Source organism: Myotis brandtii, unplaced genomic scaffold, assembly GCF_000412655.1.
Source record: "Myotis brandtii unplaced genomic scaffold, ASM41265v1 scaffold670, whole genome shotgun sequence".
Classification (NCBI taxonomy): domain Eukaryota; kingdom Metazoa; phylum Chordata; class Mammalia; order Chiroptera; family Vespertilionidae; genus Myotis; species Myotis brandtii.
The window spans coordinates 759,108-783,227 of NW_005370611.1; the positions used below are offsets into that span (position 1 = coordinate 759,108).

The following is a 24,120-nucleotide window of genomic DNA, read 5'->3' on the forward strand; positions in this document are numbered from 1 at the left end:
CAGGGGCACGTATCTCAGTTGCAGGCTCGATTCCTGGCCCCAGTCGGGACACATGCGGGAGACAACTAATCGATGTCTCTCAAAACGATGTTTCTGTCTCCCCCTTCTTACTCTCTTTAAAAATCAATGGAAAAATGCCTTCAGGTGAAGATTGACAAAAAATAAAAAAAAATAAAGACACTTCCTCTTTGACACAGTTGGGGACATCTGCTATAGGGTCACCCCACCTAGCTCCAGAGATCCCTGGCGAATTGGCTGAAGCCTTTGGTTGCATAATAGCCCAACTTCTTACTTGACCCATCCCTGCTTCCTTCACTTTCCCACAGGTCATTAGATCACCCTAGTAAACTTCCTTCATGCCAATCTCCATCTCAGAGTCTGCTTCCTGGGAACCTCGCCTGCGATGTGGGGTGATGATATGAATTTCTCTCTTTTTCTCAGGCAGAAGCTCCCCCTGGAGTAGAGACAGATCTTATTGATGTTGGATTCACAGATGATGTGAAGAAAGGGGGCCCTGGAAGAGGAGGAGGTGGGGGCGGGTTCACAGCACCCGTTGGTGGACCTGATGGAACGGTGTCAATGCCCATGCCCATGCCCATGCCATCTCCAAGTACTTTCTCATACCCACTTCCAAAGGGACCAGTAAGTATACATATAAATAAATGTTATGTAAGCTCTAGAAAATGACAGGTTGGCTCTGTGAATATACTCAGGAGTTGTAGGTTGTCAAGAGGATTAAGCAGTAAGAACAAATATTAACTTAATGATCACATTGTGTGAAAAATACTGGGATTTAGAGAAAGCTTTTTGGTTCAGCTAGAAGTAATGCAGTGGAAAAATCTCAAGAGATGGTGCTAGAAAAACTCATCTTCATGTAGTTTATTTTTTAAACATTCGGGACCTGTTGCTGGCAGATTAGTAGTTTTTTGTTGTTGATTTCAGAGAGGAAGGAAGAGGGAGAGAGAGACAGAAACATCAGTGATGAGAGGGAATCATTGATTGGCTGCCTCCTGCATGAGCCCACAACTGTGGCATGTACCCCTGACCAGAATTGAACCTGGGACCCTTCAGTCCGCAGGCCCACGCTCTATCCACTGAGTCAAAACTGGCCAGGGCCAGATTAGTAGCTTTAAAAATAAAAATGAATACAATCATTTATTGCCAAGTAAAAAAAACCTCTTTTGTAGACAAGAAGATGAAGGTCATTGTTGTAAAGTCTAATAATTTTCCGTAAGCAATGGATTTAGTAATTTGCATAACAGCTTTTGGCTACAGATCTTTAAAAATCTGCAATCCTTCTGACATGTGGTATTTTGTTTTTCTTCTTTTGGGGTTCTTGTGTTTAATAAGTCCTATTTAATGTCATTGATAGTTCTGTGACTTTAAGTGAAATGATGTATTATGAAACCCAATTTTACCATAGGCTAATTGATAGAAACAAGAGTTACTTTCCTATGGCATTCAACATTATAATGAAATGACATTATTTGAGGGCCTTCTCTGTGTGTGTATATATATATTTACTGGAGGAAATCGCTAGTTGGGGGCAGTGTCTCTGATGTTGTCTTTCTCCTCTTGCAGTCGGATTTCAATGGATTGCCAATGGGTCCTTATCAGGCCTTTCCCAATGTTCACCCACCTCAGATACCAGTTCCCCCATCGTATGAATCTGTAAGTGCCTGAGCCTCTTTTGTAAGCAGCAGGAGAGTGAATCCCATGAAGAGAGAGCAAAATAATGGCCAAAGGGAAGGCAAAGTTTTGATCAACTCTAGTACCAGCTTTGTTCTTGCTCTGGATTGTGTTGCTTTTACATTATCCTGGAAATGGGGTGTGGTGGTGGCAGCAGCATCATTGGTGGCAATGCTTTGTCTGCAGTTCAGCCAGGATCAGGAGGGAGCTGCAGATCTTAGAAAGTTCTAGTAGGGCACTTAACCGTCTTTTTTTTTTTTTTTTTTAAAATATATTTTATTGATTTTTTACAGAGAGGAAGGGAGAGGGATAGAGAGTTAGAAACATCGATCAGCTGCCTCATGCACACCCCCTACTGGGGATGTGCCCACAACCAAAGTACATGCCCTTGACCGGAATTGAACCTGGGACCTTTGAGTCCGCAGGCCCACGCTCTATCCTCTGAGCCAAACCGGTTAGGGCTTAACCGTCTTTTTTTTTTGGCTATGTAGAGACTTCCTGGAACTGGTACAGTCTTAATGCTAGAATCTCATAATTAAACTATCAGCTTTATAAATTCTCAATACTGTGTAAAGCAGATTTTAAAGTAGTGACCAGATTTTTGTCTGACACACAAGTGTCCTGTAGCATTAGTTTTACATTTTAGTATTGTGGTTAAAACTTGCTCTAATTGGCTATTTGATGCTTTGAACTCTGTAGGTGGTTGTAGCAGCTTTGGTTTAGAATTAGATGACTTGTTTTCTGCTATCCTTGTTTGTTCAGCCAGTATGTGCCTTTTGAGAGCTGTTTCCATCTGATGCATAACTGAGAAAACAAATTGGTATGGCGTTTGCTGTGGAAATTACTCATCTAGGGAGATTCTCCTGTTCCTGAGCTTGCTTAGTATTCTTTCCTTTGGTTATATTACCTTGGGCCTGAGTTTTTCTTATGTTTCGGTCTTGCATGCATTGAAGCATTGCCCCACAACTGTTTGAAGACTTGGTTTTGGAGATGAAGTCAGTGGTTTAGTGCTTTCTCTGCCTGGAAGGTGAAGGTATCAGATTAAAGAGGTGTTGTTACATTGTGGTTAGATTTCCTTTTTCTCTGCTTGGTTTTCAACATGGTGTCTGTATCATCTGGTATCTATCTGGAAGGTCAGGAAGGAGGGGCAGGTTCTGATGCTTTCGCTGAGCAGCTTAGCTTTTGGACAGCACAGGGGCTCTTATATGTATCCATACTTTCTCCAGTGATGCCCTTGCTTTCTTTGGTAACAATGTTTGTGTTTCAGGTGGATGACAGTAATGCTGATAAGAATGTCTCTTCTGCACAGATTGTTGGTAAGTGTGAGTTAGAAACCCTCAAGGCTCAATGCTGAGCCCTTTGCTGTTTTCTCATACATGGAATTCAACCCACATGCCCTGTCCACCCTCCAAATGCAGTATGGCAAAAACAGAACTCAGGATTTCCTTTTGCCAAAAGGAAAATAATCTTCCCTGGCCCCAAAGAATCTCACAAGTTCCCCGTTTCTTTTTCACACGTTTTTATTTTTTCAACTTCTTTATGTTCCTGCTGATTCAGCTTCCATTGTGCCTGGAAATTAAAAGAAGGAGGGGTGAATAGGCACAAATTATAAGTATGTAGCCATCTATTCAAAACCACTACCAGCACCCTAGAAGCCCACAGGGAGTATATATTTTTTTAAATTAGAGAGTTGTATTTTACATAATTTCTATACATAAAATTATTGTTGATGAGTTTTGATATTACATGTGTCTATGCACCCACATATAATATGTAACCACCACCTCAGCAAAGTTATAAAACTTTTCTATCACCCTAGGATAGTTCCCTTTTGTTCCTTTCAGTCAACTCCACCCCAGAGGCAAGAACGGTTCTTATTTTCTAAAACTATAGTTTAGGTTTACCTGTTCTAGAACTTACATGTAAATAGAAATAAATATACAGTAAATAGAGGAGGGGGTGATTTTTAACTTATGAAATGGAAGACTAGAAATACAGATCAGATCCCAGTCCATCAAATAGGATTGACATTAACATTTCTTATTTTCCCGATAAGCCTTAAAGAGCAACTTCATCCAACAGAATTCTGGTACCACTCCAGACTTTGGACTTCGTTGCTATGGGAGCAGGCCTTTGTGAAAGGGGACAGTGTGTTTAAATGCATGCTCTGTGTACTTACCTTTAGAATTAATCATTTAGAAAGAAAACTTTTCTACTGTATTTGATTGTTTTGTTGTTTCTGCCAAAGGGGACTATGGCTCTGAGCCACCTCTCTGGCATTTGTAACACTGTGCTCTTTGCCCTAATTTAATTAGGTCCTGGACCCAAGCCAGAAGCCTCTGCCAAGCCCCCTGCGAGACCCGTGGATACCTATGACAACTTTGTACTTCCAGAGTTGCCGTCCGTGCCAGATACACTACCAACTGCATCTGCTGGTGCCAACACCTCAGCATCTGAGGACATTGACTTTGATGATCTTTCCCGGAGATTTGAAGAGTTGAAAAAGAAAACATAGGCCTCCTAATCCAGGCACCATCCAAGTCCTGGGAGTTGAGACTGAGAAGTTTCTCCTTGTAACTAAGAATCTCCATGAAATTCTGTTCCATCTCTTAACCATCACCGAGCACACTCTTCCTATGGGCTCTCTTCTTGCTCTACCAAATTGTGGTGCTTTCCAGTTCTTTATTGCTCCTAAGAGATGAATGACTGGAGACACTGTGAGCCCGGAGCAGCTGACTCCTGTAAGCCGTGCTTGTCTGTTTCCTGTCAGTGTTAGCCCAGGCTCTCTCCTCGCCCGTCCCACCATCCCTCTACAGGGGAGAGAGAAGGTAAAGATGGCTGGGCTGTGGAAGAGAGTACTTACGAAGTGTCTCAGCCCTATGCTGAGGTTCTAGACTTAGTACAGGTGGATTTGTGGTGAGTGAGAATCAAGGCTAAGATGTCTATTTTCTCATTCTGATATGAATGACTCAGGAAGCCACTGTAACAGTTCTTGGAAGCTGGGTCCTCTCATTGGCATTTACACTACTCCTTGCTGCAGGGCAATGTTCCACCTGGATCCAGCTGCAAAGTTTATTTGGACAGTTGAAGGCCTCTCAGTTCTACTGGATTCCCAGGGAGCCCTCTGTGGCCTTTTGGCTTTGAGTGCTGTTTCCCTTTTATCAGAGGGCAGCACTGTATAAATTCCTGTTTTTCCCCTAGCATGTTCTGCTGGATTGTATTACTGACAAAGGAAGAACAGGCCACATGTTGGGCAGAAGTCACCATTCAAGGTTAAGGTGGGCTTCCAGTTGCCTTAATAGAAGTATTCAAGTCTCTTGAATAGTGAGCTGGAAAGCCTACAGGAGAAGAGGGGTTCCTGTTTTCATTTGAAAACTTTATGATGAAGAGAACCTTTAAAAACTAATCTCATACATTTTGGTGCCCATGTGGCTGTAGTTTGCTGCTTTCCTTGATGGACAATACTCGTACTATTGTTGTAACTAACATGCTCCTTTGCCCTTTAGCTAAGGCCATCCTTTCCCACAGGGATGGCTTTGGGATCGGATGATAAGATTTTGGCTTCTGTGTAGTATATCTGTATATACCTGTCTCAAGCAACCTTTCTTTAATGTTTTTGGTTGGTTTGTATCTAATACCTTGGTAGCTGATAATAAAGTTAAAAATTCTATGACCTGCTTTCTCCACTGGTTGGGTTGAATAGGGAGCTGCAAAGTTGGATTTTAGTGGAGAATATTGTAAGCAAGTGACCCATGCTGGGCACAAGCCAGACCTTACCTTTGGCTCCCTGGGTAATGTGGATGCCTGCAGCAGTAAGGAACCCTTTCAGTCTCTGTATTTAAGCCCAGAAAGCATCTGTGAGTTTGCTTGGTTACTCCTCTGGGACTCTGCAGCGGCTTCCAGGACCTAATGAAATCAGGGCAAGGAGGACAGTGTGAGAAATGCTCCCCGTCGGGCCGACGGTGCGCCTGCGTCTTTATTTTTAATAATCTCCCACAGCCGTCCTGGAACGTTGGTTGTGTGTGTTCTGTTATTCGTTTGGCAGCAGAGCCAGTTAAATGTGTCACTCATTCTTGCAGCGTTAACCCTTTCCCAACAGTGCCAAGATCATAAACATAAGGACTTTGAGCGAAGGGCATTTTGATTCCTTACTGACAAAATTTAACAAAGTGTATTGTAAACATCTGTAATTTTCTAAGCTATGCCATGCAAAAGTAAGTACTCGCTAGCTGGTAACAGGGTTAAGATAGTTCAGTGTCAGTGCCCACGACTGTCACAGCTGTTGACTCACGTGTGTTCTGGTGCACTGGATTCCTAACAAACTTGAGAGCTTCTGTAGCAGCATATCCATCAGTGTAGCTTCTTTCCAAGTCTATTAGAAGACAAAAGGAGAAAAGCAAGTATATTGAAGGAAAAAGGTATCAAAGGTAAAAATAACATACATAGTAGGGATACTATTTCCTTTAATGATTTGCTGTTAAAATGGCATGGCTTATACAGGCATTCCCCACTTTACGCCACTTCACTTTTAGGGAAGATGTATGGTAGTACCTATTTTCACTAATCAAAGATATTGGAAGAGGACTTGCTTTTATGAAAAAGGCGAAATGGGAAGTGTTTGCAGTGAGCTATTATAGAAATAGTGCACACTGAACTGTTATTTTTTTTCTTTATATAAGCTGTATATTATATTAGCTTTTACTATATATTAGTGCTGTTTTAGGCTTGATGTATTACTTGGTAGGCTATTTTTGGGAGACTGGGAAAGCTTTAAAAATTTTCCCATTTAAATTGACGATAATTGCTTTTATACTTTATGCCAGTTTGGCTTTTGGAAGTTTTTACAGGAACCTGCTCTACTTTTGGATAGTGGGGAAAACCTGTATATAAAATTACCAAGCCGCAGACTGACTTACCTTAAGGGACTTTCTTTCTTTACCAAAGGACATTAGAATGGCAGAAACAAAAAGGTTAATGATCACGAGTACCATCAAGATGACACTGGTGAGGATCAGAAAGGATCCCAGGACTGTGTCTAAAGCAATAATCTGGAAAGACAATAAAACACTTTTAATTTAAACATGGACAGTTCAATTTCTACTTTAAAAATAAGTTACGTGCTAACATTTGGGATTTATTCACATAAGAAAACACTGGTAGAAACTAGGGAGCAAAGCAAAACTACTTAAAAAGAATACTTTTGAGCAAGAATGACTGACTCTAAGGCTGTAAAAACAGTTTTCTTCAGGGCTTCCCAAGAAGAAAGCAGGTGAGTTGCAAAATTAAAATTATTCAAAGCCCATGTGAGTTCTAACAATTCCAGAAAATACAGGGGTGGGCAAAAGTAGGTTTTATACTTCATACAATCATTGATAATAACTTCCATGTATTCACAACTGTAAACCTACAAATCAAGTGATGTTGATTTTCCAGTACTGATAAATGTTTTGCCTTGGTATTGGCTCCTTCATTTTTGGCATTGTTTAGAAAAAGACCAACAACTTAGAGGATGAATGCTTACACTAAATACCATTATGATGCAAATCTATATGTCAAAACATTTCCTAGTACCAGCCTGTCATCCACTTAATTGGGTAATTATATCAAGTTTGAGCTGAGTTTTTGATATAAGATTTTTCCCAATAAGTATAACTTCATTTGCCCTTCACATTATATAATATGATTTAACAAAAGTTTATTATTCTGATGGTTAGTTCTTTAGTATAGAAAGTGTTCCAGAGCTGAGGACTTCATCCCCTAGTGATTAGGGCTGGGACCACAATAAAATAATCCTCCCAAAACAGTTATTTTAGGGAGATGGCAACTTTCCACTTTAGAAACTATGTTATGTTGTCCATTTTAGTTAGTAACCTTTGAAATCTAGATTATCAGAATGATAAGCCTTGATGAAAATCTTGTCAGTTTCACTAATTTGAATTGCAGTTTTTCCCTTCCCTAATCAAATCTAATATATGCTTGTGCATTGGACCCAAGTTCTTATCTGGGTTTCCTATTTAATTTTTTTATGTGGAATGGAAAGGGGTTCTATTGGTATTTCCTGGAGAGGAATAATAGGCTCTCTGAAATGAGTATTTGTTAACAGATATGTCACAGCTCTTCTGGAATTGTACTGCCCTTTTTTTAAGTCATTTCCATGGTATACTTCAAAGGGCCACTGCAAAGGCAGCAGCAGCCCCGTGTTAATCTGGTCAGGTACAAGAGCACAGCTCACTCCCAGTGTCCTTGGCAGTAAGATTAAGGATACAGGTAGTGAGAGAGGTGGGACCATGTGGTTAGGAAAGGGCAGATTTCTGAAAATAGCCACCCAAAAGCTTGTATACGTCGGTGGTACCATAAACCAGAATGGCAATGTTCATTGGGCTAGCAGGGGCTGCATTTATAGACAGTATCCCTTTGTTAGATACAGGAGGAGCCAAAAGTAGGTTTACAGTTGTGTGGAAAATACTGTTTCCTGTACTCCTACTTTTGCCCAACCCTGCATATTCAACCAAATAGAGGTCTGTAGGGAAAGCAGGATTTTTTTTTTTTTTTTTTACCTCCTTATAATGAGAGATTCCCATCAGGAGACCAACAAAAGTCACTGCTGAGCTGACAAACGTTCGGTAGTCGGACATGCTCCATCCAAACAGCAGGTTAAACTGAAAAGAGGAAGAAAGACCGGTCGGGGTGGAGAGCAGTGGAGGCCATTGCAGTTATTTCTGTCTCGAGGTGCTTGATAGCGATGAGGTCAACACAGAACGAATGGAATAAGGAAATGCTTTAGTGGCCATTTCAGTTACTCTGCCTAAAAAATACATAAAATTCCTTTGTAATTACATAGTATTTTCATATAAATTTGACCTTCATTCCTGTGAGCTAAATTTTATCCCCACTTTAGAGATGAGACAAATGTGTGAATTTAAGTCCTATTGTTCAGTATGGAACTACAACCAAAACCAGCTTTCTTACTCCAATACTTTTTCTCCAAAACTCAGTGCCAGCTTGAACTGATGATTTTCCATATAGTGATCTTTTCTAAGGGAGGCAAAGTGACTCCAAGACCATAGCCCCCAGGAAAGACAGACACAGTGAGGCTCACAGCCATGGCGTAGCCTGTCAGCAGGATCACAATGACCAGCAGGAAGCCCACCACCTCATCCCAGGCTTTGGTGAGTGTTCTTCCGATGACCTGCAGCCGGGGGTTAAGATGCAGCAGCATCCATAGCTGAACAGTTGCCAGCAGAACCAGGAAGCCCATGAGGTGAATGACAGCCGAGTTCACGGTTACTGCCTCATAGAAGCTGATGAACCTGCAGCGGGAAGGCTGACAGTTACTCAGTGTGAACTGTGTGCCATCACCAATTCCTGTGCTGCCAGCTTCTCCAGTTCCCACTGCCCAGTGTAGCAGTTGTGTGAGTCCTGTTAGGTGAGATGCTTGATGTACGAATGCTGCCTTCTAGTGTGGGCTCCTGTATTTGTGCATATGAGAGCAGAAGAAATGTGTTTGGTTGGGAGTTGTGAAGAAAATTTGAAATTTTGACCTGTAGCTGATTTCTTTACTCCAGGTTCATCCTGGAAACCAAGGCCAGCCCAGCCGCCTCTATTGCGCTGCCTTGAGTTAAACCTCTCCTGTCAAAAGGAGATGAGTTAACAATGACGTGGGCCATTAGGCTGGTCTCTTTTCTGTCATGCTGTAATCCTGTACTGTCCTCTGCCAGTAGATAACTGATCCTCTAGGTTTACCAGTGCTGAGAGTGGAAAGATGATTAAACTGGAGGTGAGGGGTGTTCATAACCAATTAGGAGTTTTTTTTTGTGTTTTTTTTTTAGGTTTTGTTATTTGAGAGACGCATTCATAATTTTGTTGCAGCATCCAGACCACCATAGATATGAGCATGTTGGCATTCAATCACAATTCTTTTATTGTCTAAAAACTAGGCAGTGCCACACAACAGGCTGGACCTCAGCTGCCAGCATCATTCAGACTGCACAGACCCACTGTCCCTGCATAACAGCCCTCTGCAAGGCCTTCCTGGGACAGTGCCTCAGTCTTACACAGATCAGTGGCCCAGCCTGTTGACCATGAAAGGTTAGAAAAGGTTGATCAGGGGCACCAGAATGGGTGAACATCCCTACCCAGAAAGCAGCTGCTTTGGATTTAAGTATGTGCTACCTGTTGTGGTTTTACTTAAAAGATGACCATTTGTCTTGTCTTAGGTTTTATTCCTTGGCCAGGGTGCAAAATAATGACCCAGGTGGTAAATAGAAGGACACATCCAGGCCCCTGTGCTGTGAAAGGCAGAAGAACTTGATTAGCAATATAAGCTTCTAGTTAATTGTTTTCTCTGCTGGGGACATTAGTCTGAGGTTTCTCTTTAACGTTGGTATTATACAAAAATACCAAAGCAGTGGAGGAGGAGAGGAAGTTTGAAAGAATCCTGTGTGAATCAGGACACTTTGGACGTCGAGGAGGAACGTCTGTTGCTTCTCGGGCCCCCTCTTACCTGTCACGGTCGTGGTGATATTGTGCCATGTTCTTCTTATGTAGAGAAATAAGCTTGATGTCAAGCATCAAGATGGCAAAGCTGGTAAGGATTATGCTCATGTTCAGAATGTTTTTCTTCCTCGTTAAGAACCTCCATCTCTGCTGTTTCAGCCGGCGACCCTAAACAGACAGCACCGTCACTGCTGCTTGCCTAAACGGTTAGCTGCGTCTCTCCCTAATGAAATGTCATGAACACAGGCAAAGTGCGCTCAGCTGGGGACTTGGATCTGACCTGGGCACAATGTTATAGTCTCCGTTCTGCTCTGTAGTCGCTCAGAGCTGCTGCTTACGAAAAGGTGGCCTTCTCTAATACAGCTTTCACTGGGTACAGTCATTTTTCTCATTGCTTAAACTTAATTTTAAAAGTTTCTAAGTTAGTTATCAAGCCTGAAAATAAAGAAAACACTGTGTTTGGCTTAAGATATGTTATCTTTTGCGTACAGCATCTGTATTTTGAGTACTTGCTCTGTTCATCGTGCTTTCAGTCTTGCTGTTGCTTTATAGGGTTAATAACACTGCACACAAAATAATCTTTATACAGACCTAGTTCTTTAACTCTTGAAAACTGAAAGAGCTACTTTGTGGAAAACTAGTCAGCCTTTAACTGAAGTCAAGTTCCTGGAAAAGACCAAATCAGCTATAATTCAAGCAATAATAGCTCATTGTGTAGCTCCCCATATAATACCTGGCAAGCTTGAGAATTTTCAACTCACCTGTATGAAGCCGTAGTAACAGATTAGTAGATAATAGATGACTTGTGAGGCAATAGACCAGGCAAAGTCCTTCCTTGATGTCTGAAGGGAAGTTAAAGTGTCCAGTCTTACAGAGGTGAAGAAAGCACCTGAAAATAACATTGAGTCATGAGTCTTAAGAACTTTCCCTTCAAACTCTGTCTTTGAAATAACCCCAACTGTCGCTCTATTATTTGTTTCAAATGTTCTTGAGTTTCTAAGCTCAGTATTTCTTCTCGAGGTGTCATGAATAGTAAATGAAATCATGTGCAAAGCTATTGGAGAAATGTGCTTATTGCATTAAAAGTTAGTAGAGGGGAGAGGATTATACTGTTGATCCCACTTAGAGGGCAGTGTCAATGATTGAATAGCTGTTACAGGTGTTACCCTTATGAGTTAGAATAGCCGCAGGGATGTACAGACCTAGTGTTGGAACCTGGTGTTTTACAGAGAACTGATCACGGCAATGTAAAATGGGGACAACAGAGTCAAACGTAAGTGTGGTACTTTCGTTTAAAGCTATTTACAATATATTTTCAGAAAGTATGATTAAAATGCTTTGAACAATTTCAAATGTATTTAAAGCATTAATATTATCCCATGAATACTCAGATGTTTGTATGAGGATAGACTTAAAAAGCTTCAGACTCCACCTAGAGAGACAGTGATTTTGTTGCAGTTTTATAAAGTATGAAAGATCTTGTGAATATAACTTTTCACAAAGCCCCAAAATATTAGAACTAAGATATGCCCTTAGTAGAAAGTGCCATTTTAAGAACAAATTCCTACTTCACATAGTTAGCTCTCAAGACTGGGACTTTCTGCCCTAACCGGTTTGGCTCAGTGGATAGAGCATCGGCCTGCAGAATCAAGGGTCCCAGGTTCTATTCCGGTCAAGGGCATGTACCTTGGTTGCGGGCACCTCCCCAGTGGGGAGTGTGCATGAGGCAACTGATCGATGTTTCTCTCTCATTGATGTTTCTAACTCTATCCCTCTCCCTTCCTCTCTGTAAAAAATCAATAAAATATATTTTTAAAAAAAAGAATGCCTTAAAAAAAAAAAAAAAAAGACTGGGACTTTCCCTCAGGAAGTAAATATAGGGAAGTGGTGTACTCTGTGTGGGTCTGGGAAGAAGAAATTCCTGATTAGAAGTAAACCCTGGTGGTAAATAGGACACTTGTGGGCAAATTCTGGGGGAGAGAAGAAAGAAAAGGATTAGGACAGACCTACTGTTAAAGGAAGGGGAATTCAATGTACCAGTTTCCCTCTAGTCCCTTAACAAAATGCCTCTACAATGACAATGAAGGGATGAAAAATGACTAAGGTAAAGAAGAGGGCAAATGAGAGGAACAAACTGAAAGCTGGAAAATGGACAGATGACACTGACTCAGCAGATTCAAGAAAGCTGAAACCTAAGCAGTAAGAAGCCAGCCCATTCTTACCACAAACCCTAGAAAGGCTGGGAAATGAGGGGCAGCAGGTACCTCTGAAGGCAGAGGGTCAGTTGGAACTGAAAGTGGAAATGATGGCAAGAATGAACTTAAACAGATCCCAGATTTCCTCCCTGTCACAACCAGATATCCGCCCATCCTGCCTTCCACTACCCCAAGACTAAAGGTTTATTTCCTAGTGACGCTGAACTAGAGAGAAATCTGAACTCAGAGTACATCTGCAAGTCTATGGAAGAGGGACTTAAGAGGAAGTTTACATACTGCATGGTGAGATCCTTACTCCCCTCAACTTCTTTAACAGGCTCATCCTCAAGACAGGCGTTGGAAGCGTCCCTCCTGAAAACTGACTGCCCAAGAGAAAAGACAGGTGCCAGTTGACAAGCTCTATCCACGCACACAGAGTTCCTAATTAGCATTTGTTTTTTTTTGTTGTTGTTTTACTGTCTCAAATATGAAAGAACAGCCAGATACTTAAAACTCTAACATTAAAAACCAGAAATTAAAGCAAATAAATAAAAAGCTCAGAGAAATTAGAGAAAATGAAGAAGCTGATAAAAACAAAATGAACCTACAGTATCCTCAGAGAGTTGAGAGGATATTGATTCCATAAACAGGAGACTATGCAAAAGAAATATGAGAACACAATTCTTAGAAATTAAAATATAAAGATGAAAATTTCAAATGGTTTAGAAATTGAAGTAATCTTTCGGAAATAAGATGGAAAATAGCGAAAACCTAAGAAAATCAGAGGATCAGTCCAGGAGTTCCTACCTCAAAATTCTAGGAATGTCAGGAAGAGAAAATAGAGGGGAAGTTTACAAAGAAATGCAAATAAAACTTATCAGAGCTTAGGGACACATTTTCAGATGAAAGGCCTTACCACGAGGTCGGTCAGATCCTTTCATAACCCTGGGGACAAAGACAATTCTAAAAACTTGGGAGTGGGACCATCATATTAACAGTATGAGAAGTTAGAAGGCAATGGACTGTACTCTCCAAAAAACAATTGTATCCAGTCAAATAAGCAAACAAATGTGATGACAAAAATTTTTTTTTAACATGTAAGGCTTCAAAAAATGTACTTCCCTTATATCCTTCCAGGAAGTTACTGTAGGATGTGCTCCAGCAAAATGAGAAGTAAACCAAGAGAGGAAGACATGGGATCTAGGAGAAAGGAGGCCCAGCTGAGGAGAGAAGTGAAGATAATCCCTGGGGTGGCAGGGAAGGGAGAGTTAGGTTAAGACTCTAGAGCAGGCCTGGAGAATAACCAATCCCACTGTGCCAAAAGGATCACAAAATGATAGCTTATGTGATACTTTTGAACAGAATGAGATTTACTTCTAGGAAGAGTTTGGTTCATCTCCAATTAATAGAATGCATGCAAAACCAAAAACAAACAAAAACTATAGGGAAAACAAACAGTTATAAAAGAAAAGGAATTGTAATACATTACATGGCTAATCTTTGAAAAATATATTATCATAATAATGGAAATACTCAATATTAACCATAAGTTATATTGGGAAAATGAGAAAAGAGAGAAGGTATGTATATGTATGTGTATGTTAGGGATATTTGTGGGTATAAGAAAGTTAAATCTTCATGTCATAAAAAACACTATCTAAAACTGGAAGATTCATGAAATAGCTAATAATCATGTTAATTTTTAAACTCCAAAAGAACCAGTTAAAAAAGCTGAAAGTTTCTCAAGGGTGTAAGAATGAGGTGGGGTATGAGGACTGCTAGGTTTTGCCTAACTATTTGACTTTTAAGATTATATTATGTGTAATAACTTTAATTAAAATAGTGTCTTTTAATGATGTAAGAAATCGGGACTTCTGAGATACCCAGGTCAGAGGGAGGAGAGAAGAGGCCTTCGTACCCACATTGTTGGATTCCAGAATCAGGGTCACTACACAGAACAGGTTCACGTTAGCATTGAAGACCACAAATTCCACAAAGAGGCTTTTGGTGCGACGGTCTAGCCAGCGGCTCTGTTCAAGATGCTGCAGAACTCTGGGAAGACAGGGGACAGGCCTGCTACTTGCTCCACTCAACCTTGCAAAGGAGCTAAATGCCCTGGCATTTCCAATATTACTCAGACCAGATGAGAAGCTACATTCCCTGACCTAGATGACCTGTGCAGTGTTTTATAATTACCAATGCCCACACTTTCACTGTGATAACGTGACTATAAAAGACTATAGTAAGGATAAAGTTTTCACAATAGTAGTCACACCAAGGTTAAACGTTCAAAAGAATATATTTGGCATTTGAAGTGTGAGGGAGAATTTTACATGCTCTGTCAACTACTTCTATTTGAAGTGTTAAATGCTACTCTTTACTAATATTCAGTTTTGAGAGGTGTAAGGGGTCGAAATGTCATTTGATTGGCATTGTTTTTAATGTCTTGCTATAAATTTAAATGAATAATAATTTAACTTAGACATTTTCATACATAATGACAAAGACTCTCAGGATTCATATAAACACTAATCTAGATCTCTCTGACAGTTTATTTTGGGCATTTGAATTTTGGATTATTTGTGGTTCTTATGAAGGGTGGTGTTCTCTCTTATGTTTGAAGAGTATAGTTTGCCCAAGCTAGACTTACCGAGTTCAGCTGCAGCTAGGATTGAATCTGTTATGTTTTTCCAGATGAGAAAAAGAATGAGATTTGGCAAACCGGCATGCTAAAACATAACCCTGTAGTTTGAGATTGAACAAGGAATTTTCAAACTAAAAGATACATTTCCTTAAAAGCCTAAAATAAAGGTGTCTACAAGTGTCATTATAGTTGCTGTCAAACTACTCAAATGGGTCCTAATTCCTACTTGTCCTAAGAACGGACCGAAGCAAACATCTTGGTCCTCTTGTTTAGGGCTCAGGCTCGCTCACCTGGTTGCAGAACTAGAGTTCCTTCCAAGTCTGGCAGCGTATCCTCCCGAGTAAGAGGCAAACTCCCCTTGGACGGGGTAGCCACCCAGTGTCTCCTGATTCTGATAATGCCAAATGCTGTCTGATTCTGTGTTGTTTGTTTCAGGGGGGCTCCAGTTAACCCCATAGTTCTCTGTATCCTCCAGATCTTGATGAGATGGCTTCAGAATGCGAATCTGACGAAGCAGAACATTGCCCAAAAGAAAGGAGTTCCCATCGGTAATAAATCCTAGTGAGAGAGTACAGGAAGCCATTGTAAAAATTGCCTCGTTATGTTCTTAACAAACACTGCAGTTTCACCACTGTTTTTAAAAACATTTTTGGAGTTTCCAGTTAATGCAACCAGATGTAATTCAGGGGTCCTCAAACTTTTTAAACAGGGGGCCAGTTCACTGTCCCTCAGACCGTTGGAGGGCTGGACTATAGTTTAAAAAACAACTATGAACAAATTCCTATGCACACAGCGGCGGCAAAAACACCCGGCGGGCCGGATAAATGTTTTCGGCGGGCCGCATGTGGCCCGCGGGCCGTAGTTTGAGGACCCCTGAACTAGATAATGTATAGGTAATGGTCTATCAGTGGTTGGCAAACTCATTAGTCAACAGAGCCAAATATCAACAGTACAACAATTGAAATTTCTTTTGAGAGCCAAATTTTTTAAACTTAAACTATATAGGTAGGTACACTGTTATTAACTTAATTAGGGTACTCCTAAGGCTTAGGAAGAGCCACACTCAAGGGGCCAAAGAGCCGCATGTGGCTCGCGAGCCGCAGTTTGCTGACCACTGGTCTAGGTAGATCATGACAACTGAGGGAGATAGTGGAATATGAGGTCCCTTACTTGTGTCTCTCAGTAATAATCTGGCAGGTCCCTGCAGACAGAAGTGCCTTTGTGGGCATTTTGAGATTTAGTGGGCGACTGTGAAACTCCATGAAGTCCAAGACAAACAAGGTCCGTTTTGAGAAGGCAGGTCCCCCCAATGGCTAACTCACCAATTGTGGGCCTGGCTACAGATCTAGAAACAGCTCTGTCCTCCTGTGGGCGTTGCTACAGTGCCATTTGACCTTGATCCTGCCACCAGCACCACATGCCAAGGGACTCAGGAGGGGTCATTACTTCTGTGCCTCAGATAATAGGCCTGCAGAAGTCAGTCCTGATTGTGGACCATAACGTGGCTGAGACCCAGCTCCAGCCCCCCTCTCAGCTGTGGCCCAGAAGCCCCCGGAGGCAAGCTTTCCAAACAGTCTAAGGATCTTGAAACCGCCCTATAACTTACCACACCAAAACAAACAAAACACACAATGTTGTGAGATGGCTATGTTAATTAGCTTGATTGTGGTAATCATTTCACAATGTGGTTGTATACCAAAGTATGTTACACCTTAAATACATGCAATTTTTGTTGGTTATACCTCAATAAAGCTGGGGCAGTGGAAATGAATCTAAAAACTGTTACAGAAAGGCAATTCAGCAAGGTGGCTGGGTACTAAATATCCTTCATATATCCAAATAATATTTACTTAGAGAGAAGTAAATATTATAGAGAAGTAAAATATCTCATTTACAATAGTAACACAAAAGGTAAGCCTAACAAGAGATGTGCAAAAATTTTATGATGAGCAATTGTGAATGTTACTGTGGATGAGATGAGAATAGAAAAGCATACCATATTTCCATATAGGAAGAGAACATTCTAAAGATAATAATTCCCCAATTTAAGTTCTTAGTTTGTATCCACATAAATATATAAATCTGTATCTACAACTAAACAAGCTCTTAGTACATAAAAGGTTTCTATTTATCAAAACAGGCAAACAAAATCAAGCAACCCAATGAAAGATGGGCAAGATTTTGGAATGGCATTCAATCATTCATTCATTCATTCTTTCAGTCAATCTGTATTAAATGCTCACATATACCAGATCCTGTTCTAGGTGCTAGGAACAAAGCAGTGGATAAAAGAGTCCTTGTCCACAGAGAGCTCACATGTGAGGAGGGAGAGAGGCAATAACCATACAATATTCTGGTAATGGCTGCTATGAAGAAAAATTTAGGATGAAGGGACAGAGAGTGTTTTGTGGGGAGGGAGCAGTGCTGTTCACTTGGGAAGGGTGATTAGAGAAAGCCACTTTGGTGGCTCATGTAGAGTGAATGAGGGTTAGGGCAGGAGATGAAATAACAGATGTATTTTAGGGGCCAGACTGGGCAGGCCCCTGTAAGCTTTGGAAAGGGTTTGGGATTTTAAATGTGATGGGACTCCATTGGGAGGTTTTAAACAAGGGAGTAACACAGATGTCTGTTTTTTTTAATCTATACTTGAAATCACCTGATAGGCCAGGCATCAATCAGGCCATACCTGAAATCATGTGAAGTACCAGCATCGCCTCCATCCTGCAGATTTATGTTTTAAAGAAATAACATCGGGGAAGATGGAATGAAGAACAAGGGCAGAGGCAAGTTTTGCCCCTTGGAGGTGAAAAATTGTTTCTTAGTTTAGTTTCAACTTTTATTTTCTGGCCAGTGCAGTTGCAAAGTCTTTCCTGTATCTCAGAGCTGCCTGTGCTGGAAAACACCCCTTTCACTGGGCTGTAGGAGATGGGGCCCCACTCATATCTTATACGGTGCTCATGGGAGTGTTAATTGTTACAATAACTAAGGAGAACAATTTGGCAATTATCTTTCTAAATTAAAAATGTATATACATTTTTAGCAAATCTTTTCAAGGTATTTAGCTTACATATATTTGTACATGGGTAACATTACATATGTAAAATTAGAGTAATGGTAATGTTAAAAGATTGGAAACAACTTAAATGTCTATCAATAGGGAGCTGTTATATCAATCAGGGTACATCCATGCAGTGGCATACTATGTAGAAACTGAATAAAACATAATAGGGTCGGCTTTATATATACTGATGGAACAATTTCCAGGTAAACTGTCAAGGGAAAAAAAGCAAAGTGTGCATGACAATGTTTCTAGTGTGTTACCATTTATGATCAGATATATTTGCAAATGCATAGATTACCTCTGAAAGGCTATATAATAAATTGGGAATGTAGTTGCCTCTTGGAAAGAGAAAAGGGGATTATGGAACAAAGGAGAGTTGTACAACATACACTGTTGTACATTGAATGTTCTCCATGTTCATGTTTTAATTATTAAGTATTTTTTTAAGTATAGGGAGAGGGATAGAGAGATTGAAACATCAATCAACTACCGCCTGCATGCCCCCCACCAGATCGAGCCCACAACAGGAATCGAATTGTGACCTCCTGGTTCATAGTTCAGTGCTCAACTACTGAGCCACACTGGCGGGTCTTAACAAGTATATTAACATGACAGAAAAAAATCATGTTAGAAAATTTGGCAGGAATAGGTTTGCCGGGAACAGGTGGAAAGTTAAAGGACTGGGACTTCTGCAGAAGGGAGGAAGTGACAACCTTCAAATATGGTCTCACTTTGTATTTCCTAAATGAAAAATACATAAAATGATAAAATTTTGATCAGTTTTCCATCAGAATAAAAAAGAAAAAGCAAGCTTAAATTACAGCAAGAGAAATGTGAATTAAACCCTGCAAAGGAAAAGACCCTCCCCTGTATGTGACTGAAGAGTAAGTGTTTTTTTTTGTTTTTTAAAAAATATATTTTATTGATTTTATAAAGAGAGGGAGGGAGAGGGATAGAGAGTTAGAAACATCGATGAGAGAGAAACATCGACCAGCTGCCTCCTGCACACCCCGTACTGGGGATGTGCCCGCAACCAAGGTACATGCCCTTGACCGGAATCGAACCTGGGATCCTTCAGTCCACAGGCCGATGCTCTATCCACTGAGCCAAACCGGTTTGGCAGGAAGGGTAAGTGTTTACAGGATATCGATTATCTGTCACGAATGGCTTGGGCTTCAATGTTCCTGAAAACAACTGGACTAAGAGGACTGGGTTACGTCAATTCTGAAAGTAAAGATTTTTAGAATTGAAGAGATAACCCATGTTAGGGCCGATTTTTACTGTGCTTCACCCATGTCTACCTAGTTCTGTTTCATTATCACCATCTACAGATTGCTGCTGCAATCTGGTGATTCCAGGTAATTCATGTACACTTTGGTTCTAGATTAGCCAGAGCTTCTATTTCACCAGTTAACAATAGCTAGCACTTATCCAGTGAATACCATGTGCTGATACACTAAACACTTAGATATACTAAGCTTTTGTTTTGTTTTGTTAATCCTCACCCAAGGATTTCCATTGATTTTTAGGGAGAGTGGAAGAGAGAAAGACAGAGAGAAACTCATCAATTGGTTGCCTCCTGCACGAGCCCCGACCAGGGCCCGGGCTGGGGAGGAGTCTGTAACCAAGGTGCGTGCCCTTGACCAGAATCGAACCCGGGACCCTTTGGTCCGCAGGCCGGTGCTCTATCCACTGAGCCAAACCAGGACACTGTACTGCAGAACCAAGTTGTCCAAGAAGAGAACTGGACCTATCATAATGGCAGCAGCTTAGTCACCTGCAGCTCAGTTTCCTTTTTAGTCAGTATTTTATTCAGCACAGGGTTACCGACTGCAAATTGAATGTGCCCCGAACCTAGAACTGTCGCCACCTAAAACTGAACTAGAAAGAATCAGCCAAAACCGGTTTGGCTCAGTGGATAGAGCGTCGGCCTGTGGACTGAAGGGTCCCAGGTTCGATTCCGGTCAGGGGCATGTACCTGGGTTGCGGGCACATCCCCAGTGGGAGATGTGCAGGAGGCAGCTGATCGATGTTTCTCTCTCATTGATGTTTCTAACTCTCTATCTCTCTCCCTTCCTCTCTGTAAAAAATCAATAAAATATATTTAAAAAAAAAGAATCAGCATGCAACAAATAGGAGTAAAAATCTCTTCTAAAGGCACCTCATACATCATTAAGAAAAGACTGAATGTTTGCCGAGATGAACATGTCTTCTCGATTTTTTCAGGTGTTCTAAATTCCAAGGAAGCCACCAATCCTTAGCTAAATGAATGCAACAATTTCCAGAATACAGCTTACTGAACAGGATATAAAGTAATAATATGACAAAGTGTTGGTAACTGGTGAAAAATACTGAACAAGAAGCATTCTTTAGGGAAGACATTGTTTAGCATTTCTGCAACACTGTCCAGGGCAAAGCCTACCAACTGTTCTTGATGGTGAGTTTCTTTAAAGATACAGACCATATTATATTCATCTTTCTATCATTAGCTCCTAGGAAGTTCCCCGCATACTAGGTGCTCAATATATATTTGTGCAACTGAACTGGATAACTAAACAAGAAAAGTTACAAACACATCACAGACTTGGAAAGATTGCACACAAGGCAATGTATCCAATAGATCTTTCTGGTTACCATTTTCCTGGTTCTGTGCTTACTGAACAACCTTCTCAGCCACATGTGGTTCTCTCTGCAAGGAGGCAACCAGTCCCAGGGACCACTCCCGTTACTTTTTTAAAATATATTTTTATTGATTTCAGAGAGGAAGGGAGAGGGAGAGAGCGATAGAAACATCAATGATGAGAGAGAATCATTGATCAGCTGCCTCCTGCACGCTCCCTACTGGGGATTGAGCCCACAACCCAGGCATGTGCCCTTGGCCGGAATCAAACCTGGACCCTTCAGTCCTCGGGCCGACGCTCCATCCACTGAGCCAAACCCGCTAGGGCCCTCCCGTTACTTTTTATGCTATAAGGCAGGGGTGGGGAACGTCCAGCCAGCGGGCCACATCAGGCCCTCGAAATCATTTGTCTGGCGCTGCCAAGGCATTAGGGGTGAGTTAATTAGATATTTAACCAAACAGCAGGCTAATTTTTAAGGTGATAATTTTGTATGTCCTGCGAATGTTGTAAATATCCCAATGGCCCTGGGCAGAAAGGAGGTTCCCCACCCCTGCTATGAGTGAATAAATCCTCACTCTTATCAGCCTCTTGTGAGACTCACCAGTGGGGATCCACCCCAGGGACCCGATCACCCTTAACTGGAGAGACATAAACCTGAACCTGCTCAGATGAGGTCCAGGGAGTGGAATCCTTGGGTGCCGCCCCTTCCCCCTCATGGGTGCAGCCATGTGGAAAAGGCAGCTGACCTTTCTCCCGTGTCCAGCACGTCATGGTGGGGTGTCTGGGAAAGTAACTGAACCCCACAGTTGCGTGGCTGGGCCCAGGACTGTCCTTACCTCTGTGATCCCCGTACAGGTTGGGAAGGAGGGTGTGCCTGGCCCAGGGGTAGAAGTGCTGCAGAAGGCTGATCTCTGAGAAGCCGTGAGAAAAGCTCTTCCGGAGAGCCCGATGGAGGTGGAACCGGCTGGGGTTCTGCGAGGAGTGGACCGCGGTCATCAACAGGACAAGGAAGAGGATTTGTGCTATTGCAGAGAACACAGCCATCACTGAGCCTGTAGCTTAGACAGTCTCTACAGCCTTTTCTTCATGTTTTCTAAGTCTACAATATACTTCCACAAACAGTGAAAAAAAAAAACCAGTAAAAAAAAATTGACAACTTCACATGGTTTAACCTAATAATTGTAAACATAAGCAAAAACATTTGGCTGTTACTGATAATATATATCTATATATCCCTTCCAAGAATCATTCTGCCACTAATTAGAAATTTTACTTAAGATACATAAAATCCCACACACAATTTTTGTATTTTAGTTCTTAAAACTAAAGCCTCCTCCCCCAGCCCCCGTGTTCACAAGAAGGGAAGGCACAGTGGAAACAATCTCTCCCCTTGGGGTCAGGGAACCAGTACTCCCCACGCCAGCTGTGTAACAGCTCCAGGCAGGACAGGATACCCATTTTTCAGAGCACATCCGTTCTCCCTCCACCCTGTGAAGGAGGTGGGTCCAGTTTTGGTCTTACGTTCCGTAGGCAGAGAAAGTGACTTACGCAAGCACTCAGTGACATCTCCAGACTTCAGGAGTCCCTGTTTACCCACCACCCTGTTTACTGGAGCCCAGAAATGAACGCCTTAAAATGCCCTTACCCTCCCGTAGTTCCCAGTTATCCCCGCCCCCGTCCTCGCTGGGCACTGCGCTGCGCATCAACTTGCCCCATCTCCATACCCAAAATCTCCCCCGTCAGCTTGAAGAGCTGCTTCTCTTTCAAGGTTCTTTCTGGGCGCGTAACTGGACTGTTCATAGCTGGCGCTACATAGACGGGGTTCCTCTTATCTCTTGAACCAGGAGATGATGGAGGACATTTTGCTGTCAGAAATTCAAATATAGGCCAAGAAATGTTATGTTTTGTTAAGCAATTATTCATCGGTGTTTGTTGAGCATCTATTACGAGTACCTCCTGTTAAATGTTGAAGAAACAAAGAAAACCCCTAAGGAGATGCTCCTGCTATCATGGACTTCTTAGCCTATAAAATTGGTTTTCAGCCTGAAGTTAAGTGTGCTCAGTTGCTATAAAAGTTCCTAACTTGCTTACTCCATTTCTGTGCTTATCTTGGACTAGAAACAAACAGTTCTAGGCAGTGGGGCACATGTTGGGAGCACGCCCCAGGGGTGCTTCTCAAACTTCAACATTCACAGTTTTGTTAAGTGCAGGCTCTGGGGTGAAGCCTGAGATTCTGCATTGCCGGCAATTCCAGGACACGCGGCCAACGTTCCTAGTGATAATGTTCACCACTGCAGAGCTAATCCTATTTTACAGTCTATTTGAAGCAGCGCTAGTGCTACCCTCATCCTCACTGGCTGAGGAAGTCTAAGAGACGACTGAAGGCAGGACTTTACTTCCCGTTTCACCCACTGTGGGGTCACTTCCACTCCTCGTTGCACTAATCCATATGCAAAACCTATAGGCTCTTTACTTTTTATATATTTTTACTGATTTCAGAGAGGGAGAGAGAGATAGAAACATCAATGATGAGAGAGATCATTGATCAGCTGCCTCCTGCACGCCCCCTACGGGGGATCGAGCCTGCAACCAAGACATGTGCCCTGACCAGGAATTGAACCGTGACCTCCTGGTTCATAGGTTGATGCTCAACCACTGAGCCACACCGGCTGGGATCCTTACATTCCTACTAGCTTAGTACTGAATTCAGCCTCTGCCTACTCCTTGATATAATACTTTTCTATGACTCGCATGCACAGTCATAGCACTTACAGTAAAAAGGCCTCTCTATGGCCTCTATTTATGACCAAAAAGTACACGGAGAAGTCCCATTGCTGGCTCTGTAGTTCTTGCAACTGTATTACCCACACTAGGGTGCTATAATGCTCCGAGCCCAGTAATGCTAACACTCCTAACAAAGTTACAGCACACTCCTTCCCAGTCCTTATGAGACGCAATCATACCCAGTTCTCTCTACACCAGCAGACTTAAAATCACATCTCCCACCAACCACACAGCACTGGTAATTGCAGCCATCCTTATTCAAACCCCGGGAAGCCATATAGTAGCAGCCCTGCCCTGCTAATCGCACACGGCCTCACCTCCTCAGGACTACTCCCCCGGCAAACTCAAATGATGAACGAATTCACAGCCAAACTATAACTTTAGCTCATGGCCTACAAACAATTCTTCCACCAATAGTAGCACGATGACTACTAGCAAGTCTTACTAATCCAGCTTTACCCCCAACAATTACTTTAACTGGAGAATTCCTCGTAGTTATAATCAACAGTCTCATGTTCTAATGTACCTATCACCCTTACAGGAGCTGACATTGTTATTACCGCCCTCTGTTCCCCCTACATACTAATTAAAACGAGGAAAACGCATCACAGAAACAACATTAAACCATCC

At 41.8% G+C, this 24,120-nt stretch overlaps 2 protein-coding genes and 2 long non-coding RNA genes across 10 annotated transcripts in view; 3 read left to right on the forward strand and 1 right to left on the reverse strand.

Moving 5' to 3' along the window:
• The window catches only part of IST1 (increased sodium tolerance 1 homolog (yeast)), a 29,285-nt gene extending 23,923 nt beyond the window's left edge, over nt 1-5,362 (forward strand). For 3 of the 7 annotated variants that reach the window (XM_005881176.2, XM_005881175.2, XM_005881178.2), the window contains exons 7-10: nt 442-642; nt 1,582-1,671; nt 2,957-3,005; nt 4,005-5,362. In XM_005881176.2, coding sequence (XP_005881238.1) covers nt 442-642; nt 1,582-1,671; nt 2,957-3,005; nt 4,005-4,204 — 540 coding nt within the window. In that variant the 3' untranslated portion in view covers nt 4,205-5,362. The remainder of the gene's footprint in view (nt 1-441; nt 643-1,581; nt 1,672-2,956; nt 3,006-4,004) is intronic. The other 4 variants (XM_014529163.1, XM_005881181.2, XM_005881179.2 and 1 more) reach the window with 3 other exon arrangements.
• Nucleotides 4,648-24,120, reverse strand: part of PKD1L3 (polycystic kidney disease 1-like 3) — a 68,665-nt gene continuing 49,192 nt past the window's right edge. The window contains exons 23-33 of the mRNA XM_014529162.1: nt 22,431-22,571; nt 21,543-21,728; nt 15,315-15,582; nt 14,299-14,432; nt 10,947-11,074; nt 10,193-10,353; nt 8,789-8,999; nt 8,247-8,348; nt 6,606-6,737; nt 5,981-6,061; nt 4,648-5,595 (exon numbers count right to left, since the gene is read on the reverse strand). Of these exons, the coding sequence (XP_014384648.1) occupies nt 5,515-5,595; nt 5,981-6,061; nt 6,606-6,737; nt 8,247-8,348; nt 8,789-8,999; nt 10,193-10,353; nt 10,947-11,074; nt 14,299-14,432; nt 15,315-15,582; nt 21,543-21,728; nt 22,431-22,571 (1,625 nt within the window). The 3' untranslated portion in view covers nt 4,648-5,514. The remainder of the gene's footprint in view (nt 5,596-5,980; nt 6,062-6,605; nt 6,738-8,246; nt 8,349-8,788; nt 9,000-10,192; nt 10,354-10,946; nt 11,075-14,298; nt 14,433-15,314; nt 15,583-21,542; nt 21,729-22,430; nt 22,572-24,120) is intronic.
• LOC106723892 lies at nt 8,772-10,591 on the forward strand. Its single transcript, XR_001359631.1, has 2 exons — nt 8,772-8,858; nt 10,345-10,591. It is a non-coding gene; the product is annotated as an uncharacterized LOC106723892 (long non-coding RNA).
• On the forward strand, nt 15,522-21,645 carry LOC106723891. Its single transcript, XR_001359630.1, has 3 exons — nt 15,522-15,572; nt 20,312-20,522; nt 21,562-21,645. It is a non-coding gene; the product is annotated as an uncharacterized LOC106723891 (long non-coding RNA).